Source organism: Cimex lectularius, unplaced genomic scaffold (genome assembly GCF_000648675.2).
Source record: "Cimex lectularius strain Harlan isolate CLEC.00 unplaced genomic scaffold, Clec_2.1 scaffold228, whole genome shotgun sequence".
Taxonomy (NCBI): domain Eukaryota; kingdom Metazoa; phylum Arthropoda; class Insecta; order Hemiptera; family Cimicidae; genus Cimex; species Cimex lectularius.
The window spans coordinates 704911-714313 of NW_019392949.1; the positions used below are offsets into that span (position 1 = coordinate 704911).

At 35.8% G+C, this 9403-nt stretch overlaps 1 protein-coding gene across 1 annotated transcript in view; it reads left to right on the top strand.

Annotated features, from left to right (window-relative positions):
* Positions 1 to 8929, top strand: part of LOC112127903 (potassium voltage-gated channel subfamily KQT member 1-like) — a 155708-nt gene extending 146779 nt beyond the window's left edge. The window contains exon 5 of the mRNA XM_024229454.1: positions 8911 to 8929. Coding sequence (XP_024085222.1) covers positions 8911 to 8914 — 4 coding nt within the window. The 3' untranslated portion in view covers positions 8915 to 8929. The remainder of the gene's footprint in view (positions 1 to 8910) is intronic.
* The last annotated feature ends 474 nt before the right edge of the window (positions 8930 to 9403 follow it).

Consider the following 9403-nt stretch of genomic DNA (forward strand, 5'->3'; position numbering starts at 1 on the left):
CATTTACTGTTAAAACATCCATAATGTAGGGGTATTCACGATGTTTGTAAAATGTTAACTCGTGTTAACTCGAATAGAAAATGTCCAGCAAGGTCGTGAACGCCCCCTACTTTTCTTAGCTTGTTAAACGTTAATTTTTTTGTAATGATGCGACCGGTAGAACCAAATGTAAAGCAATAACAGTCTTTGAACGATTATTTTTGTTTGTTTTGGTTTTCTTTTTTGTTAAATTGTAAGATGCAAGAAGTTAATAAAAAGAAAAATTAATTAATTCTTTCATTCAAAATGCAATATATACACTCGAAAAGTACTAACTAAATATCCCGCTTCAATTCGTACCGGCATACCTAACTTGTATACTAAGGTCTAGCAGCCTACAACTTTATAGGATAGGGGAAGTATTTATTATGGAAGAGAGTAAAAGGAAAAGTAAGAAATTAACAAAAGAAATGTATTTCTCAGATTTAATTAATGCGTATTTAAGAATAAAAATACGTTTAAACAAAAAACAGCTGTTATGTCATGGCCGCTATGTTGGTTAGCTACGCCCTAACGGACAGCAATGTGACTAGATTTTCGACCTAACATCTAACATTAGATGGAGCAATGTTAACACGTCTTCATTTTTCTCGATCTAACTGGACCTAACAGAGTTAACAGGGTTAACACAGAGATCGTGAGTACCCCTATTACAACTGCAGCATAGTCGCCAGCCTTCAGCCATTACCAATGTAGCATCGTTTTCAACCAGAAAAGTTGCAGCAGTTTGTCAGTATCCATATTTGTAACAAATCTTTACAGTTTTAGCAGTGACGCTACCTATTCGATAGCAGTTTTATACATTGAGCCCTGTAGTGACCACCACCCTACAAATGGAATTATACTAAAATAAGTTCATTACAGGATCACAAGGACCTCTTTCTTCTAACATAAGTTTTAAAGAGATTGTTGTCACCCATTTAACAATGGGAGCCATGGCAATTAAAAGTTAAAATAAAAAGAAAGCCATTATTTTACAAGAATTGTGAAGTGTATTGTAAATGGGCGTAGGCACTTGTCAATCATGAAATATACAAACAGCATATTCAGTATGACAAAAAAATACACAAATCAACAACGACTCGCATTCAAAACGCCATACACATTAAAATAAGAGGACACAAACACAGGAAGGCGGATTAATTGGCCGGAAACGACCAAATTACAATATGGTTGGGTGATTTGTCTTTTTTAGCTCATTGTACTTTTTTTTGTAAATATTTTTTGACACATGGCGCTAATCAGTGTAAAATAAAGATCACGGGTCCCAATCCTGCGCCGGACGTACTTACAAATGGACAAAAGCATAGACACCCCGAGAGTAGGCATGACGTCTGCTGTGACAACCTATTAAAAAAATGTTTAAAAAAATTTAAAATGCTTGAATAAAAAAATCACCTAAGCCGCATGAAAGGCAGAAAGGCATAAAGAAAAAATGCTAAGAAAAACGCAGGAAATTACAATAGTGTTGTTTTTGTTATTGATTTTTATTGTGTTTGTTGGTATCAAGTTTCTGGATACTTTTTTAACGATCAATTATTTAAAGGGTTATATCTTGGAAATAAAATTATTTAAATATGATCAAAATCGAAAAAGTATTTTTCATACTTATTGGAGCCCTTAATTGGGCGATTACACCAAATTTTCCAATAGAAATTATTTTAGACGTGTTTCCATAGTTGTTACTTCCGTCCAACTTCACAGTTGTCGCACAAAACAGAAGTTTTTTTTCTTAGGTAGAATCTCATTCAATCAGATGATTTGACCCTGAAACGAACCGGCCAGCAGTCACAAAAACTGTCTGTGGCGTCATCCCCTGCCATTTTTTTTTTTTCGTTATGAACTATGCATATTAGCCATGTGACAATTCGTATATGTGTGTTCAAATTTGGGGGGGGTTATTGTGAAAAAAGGGCCAGGGGCAACGGTGGGAATCGAACCCACGACCGCGGCGTGAGAGTCTCTCATGCTAACCACTCGGCTACCGCGGTCCCCTCCCCTGCCATTATTCGAAGATTTAACATGGATGAGGTTTTTTAAGACGAAACAATAATTTTCCAATGGGCTGTGCTTTCTCCGGTCGGCCACAGTTTACAGAGATGGTATTCCTGTGTGGGTGATGAAAATGGGGTTTGCTATTTCATTAGATCCTCGTCGCTGATAAAATGATTTTCAAAAGCCAATTTCTTTGAAAACCGCTTCAATTTCCTTAGGGCCTCACGGGCTTGGAACATTGTCCTTCAGGAACAATTGAGGCTTGTTCAAGGCTACTGATTAAAAGTTTGTCGTTCCTATTGTGACTGTTGTAAAAAAGAATCAAATTAATTAATCTGTAATTAAGCAATACATTAACTCACAAACGGTTTAACATCCGTTGAAATGTAAAAAAGTTGATTGTGGTTGGAATAGTAATCAATGAGCAAATTAATCGACACTTCATAACTATTTAGCGGATTTAGACTTACGCCATCTTCAGTGAGTTACGGAGTGTTTTTACCGTGAAGGTCATTAAACGCGTGGAGATCGAAGGTTGTCGCTAAGTGTTGTTCATGTGGTGCATGTTTTTGTCTCTATTTTTGTTGTGTGAAAGTTAATTTTTGAATTTATTTTTGTTAGTTTTACTTTAGTGTTGTCTTTTTTTAGACATTTACATTTTTGTTTTGTAGTGTTTTTAACGGTGCGATTGTAGTGCGAATGTATGCAGTTTTGTCTTGTTAAGTGGAACCATGTTTATTTTGTAGATCATGTATCTGACCAATTTTTTTGTTGGTTTGGGGGTGGCTATTATGATGTAGCGGTTCCGTGTGTTTTGTATGTACACTGACAGGTAAAAACATCCACCCTCTTGCGATCTATTTTGATTTGTATTTATTTTAATCAATGGAGAGAAAAAACAGAAAATAAAAAAAGACCGACAGATAAAATTTGCTTTAATTAGATTTTTAGTTAATATTCCAATATCGCGTATTTCCTCCTCTTCCCTTAATTATATCTCGAAGACGGCTTGATATGCTTTCTACCAGTCTGGAAATTTATCTTTACTAGAGGTTAGCCCATTTTCACGAAGAGTCCTTTCAGGATCATGGAGTGTTACAGGCAGTGATGGTTAGGGATGGAAGCGCTCTTATTCCTCTTTTGAGGTTATCCCATAAATGTTAGATGATTGGTTTCAAGTCTGCAGAACGGGCTGGTCAGGCTAAGACCCTGATGTTATGCTGTACGTTTGTGCTATGCGAGTGACATGTGGACGGGCATTATCGTGCATTATAACATTATAATAGGATTGGAGCTGATTTGTTGTTCTAAATCTCTTCTAAAATTTCACCCACATAGCGAGTGGCCATTAAAGCCCCTCCAATTCTGTGCGACTCTCCATTGAAATTCCCGCCCACACCATCACTGAGCTACGTGGAAAAGGTTGGCTTTGGGAAAATTGCAGGCTTCTTCCCTTTCTACACCAATCTTCACGCCCATCTGTAGACGGGAGCAAATGTACACTCATCTGTAAAACGTACAGCATACCAACCCCCTAAACAGAATAATGGATTTTTTATCGAGCAAATAAGAGCCGGGGTATTCTTTGTTCTCTTCAATTCTGGTCTTTTCATGGTGCTAAAAGACGACTTCTGCTTCTCCATTGCCTTGTAAATATACAAAACAAAAAGTTGTTTCATTGTACCATACACGGTCAACTGAGTCACGTTATCTACTGCATATCCAAACTATCGTTGAAGTCATTCCGTTCATTTCAGCTTTATGTGTGGCTTGATCGGGGTTGAGTTGATTTTTCGTCGCGAAATTTCCGTCACAAAAACCTCCGTCGCATTCCGTCTAGTGTGGCGCCGGCCTTAATAACTAAGTACCTCTATCATGTATACATACCATCGATCGTTTAGCAAAAGCCGGCGAATTTTTGAAAAGAGTAATCTTTACAAAATATTAAGGCCGTGAACTTGTATTATGCATTGAAACATCGGATATTAAACCAATTAGAATAGACATACGTCAGATGGAAGCCAGGCACTTTAAAAGGCTGAGGTTTTTCAACTAAACCGGTTAACTACTCCCACTTAGTAGAAACAATCCGATAATATAGATAGTTCACTGACATTTAATAAAGGTAAAGAAATTAATGTTTTACTGGAGAAAAAATATATATATTTTAACAATTGGAGGTGCGTTCGAACTTATTTTTTTGTTAAAATTTGCCAATTCGTCGGGAAGTTTTAAATAGTTTAAAAATTTGGACACTTTTAATCTTCTAATAATAATATTTTCCTTTATTATATAAAATCACAAAAGGAGTCGTTATCGACCAGCATTAACCTTTTTATGTAAGGTATTGGTTGAAATGAAAAAATTAGTGTCACGGATCGAAGTCACGATAGCTCAAGTGATTAGAGCAGCGGCGAATTTAGCCGAAGGTCGTGGGTTCGAATCCCGCTCGTGACACTAACTTTTTATTTTCAACAAACACCTTACATAAAAAGATTAATTAATTGAAAGAAGTTATTTGGTCAATCGGACGACGAGTGTATTATTAGATCTCTGGCAGGCTTTCGACTCTTTATTCAGTCTTCATCAGGGCTCTACACAACATTAACGTACATGTTAAGAATCACAATTTTGGTTTACAATATATAACAATTTCTCTTAGAAAATAGGCCTATGAATCAGTATTAACAAGAAAAAATTGATATAAAATAAAAATCAATGATAAAAAATATGTGACTAGAGGAGTTTCTAAAGATGTTACAGCCTTGTTACATCGGTCAACCCGATCGCTTTTTGTACTCCTATCATTTATTAAATGCCATAAAAATACCCAAAATATGTTTTATACGTATATAGTATAACGTTATATTTTGGGGCATTTTAAGTTTTTACATTTTATCTCTAGTTAACTATTATATTATTGTTTTAATTTTAATGTTTTACATTAGAGACGTTGTAGCGTTAATTGTGAATTTTTGTATCCACTGTAAATTATGTTGAAGTTATTGAGGTCGGATTGTAAATTATGTGTTATTATTTTAGAATATATGTATCATTTATTTTAACAACCGTCTACCTAGGTTATAAACAAAAAATTGTAATTATGTCCAGGAATAATCGATACCAAAAATCTTGAAACAATAGTCTGCTAATGGCGCGTCGGTGTCCGCAACGGTTTAAGCCGGGAACACACACACTTACGCGATGCTACGCCATGCGACGCTACCCGATGCTACGCAAATCGAAACTCCCGTTTTCCATAAGGTTGTATTACATCCGTGCACATCTACCCGATGCTATGCCACGCTAACTTACCCTACGCTCTGCGATCCCCACTGTCCAGATTTTCGTCGGGTCGCATCATCGAGTACAGTCGAAGGCAAAAGAACCGGTGACTCATATTTTTATTCAAACTACATGTATTATTGTCGTTATATTAATTACAATACTTATTTTAATATAAACCAAATTAACTATGATTAAAAATTAATTCGTTTTTATTTTAAAAATTAATTTTAATGGTTTGGTAGAAAATTAATCAAAACACCGGAATACGGTGACACATTTTGATATAATGAATTTAACTAACAATTTATTGATCTCGCTTCGGCGGTACATATACTAAAATTGGAACAATTTATTACACGGTTTGCACATACAATTTAATTAACAAAGTATTTCATAGTTTTGCTCGTAAAATTACACCATTTTCGTCGGGTAGCATCAGAATAGTACACTCATATTTTTTGTAGTTTATTTCAAACTAAGTACATGTAATTTTGTTATATTAATTACACCGTGTTATTTTAATGTAAACAAAATTAAAGGACATCAAAAATTCATAAGATTTTAAAACATTATTTAATTATGATGGTTAGGAATAACTTTATTTAAAACAATTAAGGTTAACAAACAATTTATTAGATGGTTGGGCTCATAAAATATAACTAACAATTTATTACAAGGTTTTGCTCAAAATAGTGCACTAAGAACAAAAGATGCGTTGTGATTGTGATAGTGATTATTGTGATAAACGCTGTGGACTGTACGCGACGTGTGCTTGCGTCGGATAGATGTGCAGACCCCACCAAAACGTGGCAAGGCGTCGGGTAGCATCGGACAAGTGTGTTCCCGGCTTTAGGCATTGACACGGCGCTCATCACTGTAAGGTAAAGGTCTCGGGTTCGAATCCAGCGGCCCTGCTTTCGAACCCGACATACTTGCAAATGGTTTTTTTTCCAAACAAAAAAAAAACACCGGCACCCCGAGGGTTGATATAACCTCTGCTATTCCGAACCCTCGTTAAAAAAAAATAGTCTGTTAATTCAATACATGGGAACGAATACAAACCCCAGCCACATGATGGCTTTGGAGAAGGAAGTCTCAGCCATTATTTATGTAAGTAACTCCTCCAGAAATTTGAAACGCTTATAGGAATCTAACTGTGATAATATCAAAACTAGTATATAAGCTTAGCGACAAAATTCGACAATTGTTTACAAAATTAAAAAGCAAATACCCATTCTTACAAAGTCAATTGCTATTTACTGTGGGATTTGCAATGACAGTTTTATTTTCTATATGGCCAAACTAAACAATACCTTGCAACCGTATTCAACAACACAATTATGATGTGAAGAATATTGATATACATGATACAATTTTATCAAAACATAGTCAACAACGCAAACACACATTTGATTTTGACAATGTAAAATTTGTAGGAACTGAGATTAACCTTGGTAGACTGTTCTTAAAAGAAATGATACATATTTGCATATGTATATATAAACATTAGCCTGATGTATTTCATGAAAAATTTTAAAATAATATTAGTGTATTGAACGGTTGAACGTATATATCAAATTCTAGTAAAAAAATAATGATGTAATGGCAGTTACCAACGGGATTTATGTGCATGTTAGGTTTAATGAGTACTGCTGGCGTGGTCGAAAGATTTCTGCTATCTTGCAATTTGATTTACGCCCCCTATTATTGTCATGTTTTTATGATTGATACTTTTTATAACCTGGTCCATGTTACAAAGAAGGGTCTAAAATTATCATATTCGTTAACTTATTATTGACATTAAAACAACTGACTAGTAAATGTTTGAACCATTGTTATGTTAAAATAAACATAAGAGAGACATTAATAACATTTTACAAAGCTACGAATAATTACATGAATATTAACAGAATGTTACATAACACAAGTTCCATCACTGCTGTATGCGATTTGGCACGCAGTGCGGACGGAGGAGGGCTCGGCCTACCTCGTATGTACCGATTCTGAGCGCTGTTTTGGATAAACTAGACAGGTTCTCTGTATACCCTCTCGTCGTGCTCTTGTTAGAGAAATACGCGGAGCTGGAGTCTTTCTGAAAAACCGTGGTTGTTGTTTGGGTACCCGGACACGTCGGCCTGGAGGGTAAGGAAACCATCGCGATCAGGCCCTCTGACGCTAAGTACGCAGTGAAAAACATGAGAAAAGAAAGACGGTGGCGTCAGTGGGCGGGGTCGTCGGAGAGGCTCTTGCGAGTCAAGAGCACTACCGTTATATGGCCCTCGGAGAACCTGAGCAGGAGAGGATCGTCCACACCCGATTGAGGATTGGCCATACGCGGTTGACACTTTTGGTCCAAAGCTCGCGCAGGTGCGCCTTATACTGAGAAGGGTGTCCTACATAACAGGGGCGTATCATGACCTTGTTGCATACAGAAAGCGTGTAGGTGTGCCGCCGGATTTAAGAATGGTTCTCGGACACTGTTGAGAATTTTCAGTCCCTATTCAGATTTTTATGGGAATTGGAAATTTTTTATTGTACATAGCCATCAAAATATGTATTTTGTATGTGTGAGTGTATTTTTTAGAGTGAAGATGTAGGAGCTGATATCCAGCTGTGTACGTGACTTAGGTCAATGGCGGAATATTTATAAAAGTACCCCATCGACCCCAATTAGATTAGTCTGTTATTGTATGCAGGTTGATGGATATTGAGTACTTCATTTACTTAAATTTTAGGGCGAACATTAAGGGCTAATGCCCTAAAGAACAACAAGATGCCTTAAAATCATCTGTGGCTCATCTTGAGCAACGCCTAAAAGATCTAAAAGCCCGAACTGGCGTCACGAATACCGAACTTTTTTTATTGTCGCATTAAACATTCGCCACGAGTTGACTAAAAAAAATCAAAACAGGACCACACTGATAATATGGAACAAAAATCCAAGTATTACAACAAACGATCAAACAGGCTTTGCAAGAGCTGCACGCATCACCGGACGAAAAATTACTCCATTCGAATAAAATATCTAAATTAATTAATATTAGTTGTAATAGTTCAGACTTGAGCTGATAGTTACCGGTTATTTCTACAGCATATGTCAAATTAAATTTTGTTCTATACAAAATGGTTTCTCCTCCAGTAAAGTTGCCATTGGTGTACGACTACATTCTTCCTTGATGACACGAGTTTAAATAGAATGAAATGTATATAGATATGAATGTATTTATTTGTGTGAATGCGTATTGGAATGTGTGTTGTTATATTTCGCATGCTCTCGGGGCTGAAATTACCACCAAGCTGTCGGATGCCCCCCCCCCAAAAAAAAAGAAGAAAAAACAAACAGTTCCAACAGTTCCATATTATGAACATATATATATATAAACTGAAGTGTACAATTGAGTATTATCGCTTGGAAACATTCAAGTGTAAGACGTATCAAGCAAAAAAAAAAAAGTATTTTATTCAATTTAACATTTGAACAATCACGTACGATTAAATAACCATAATCGCAAAAAATGTTTTCACACTTATCTTATATTCATTGTTGTCTAACTATACAGAAATCTAATTTTAAACTTTTTGTTTCAGGTAAGTACTGCACAAATGGTGTCACGTGTTTATTCCAATAAACACGATTTAATTGCGAGAAAGTGGAAATGTCTTGAATCTGAAGGATTGAGCAAGTGAATTAAAGCGGAAGAAATCTAATAAAAGCCAAAGAGGTAATTAATTCATGAATGCTTTCGTTCTCTGGGCGAATCAAGGCGACATCCTAATCGAAAGGTAAGTAGGTCGAGAAGCTTTTTCGAGATAAACATCACCGCCTCACAGAATTGCGTCTTATATCCATCCAAAAAATTTTGACTTTAAGACACAGAAGATCTAAAAACGTGCTAATCGAGAGAAAACTTTACAAATCGTTTTTCGATCAACGCAATACTTTCTCAGCCTTCAAAGGGAATGACTGAAAAAAATAACTTGATTTGAAAGTTTCAATATTTAATTTGAAAAAGGAACATATTTTTCATATATTTCCAAAATGTTTTTCCGTCATAGTCTGCAATGTAAATGTTTTTAGTCA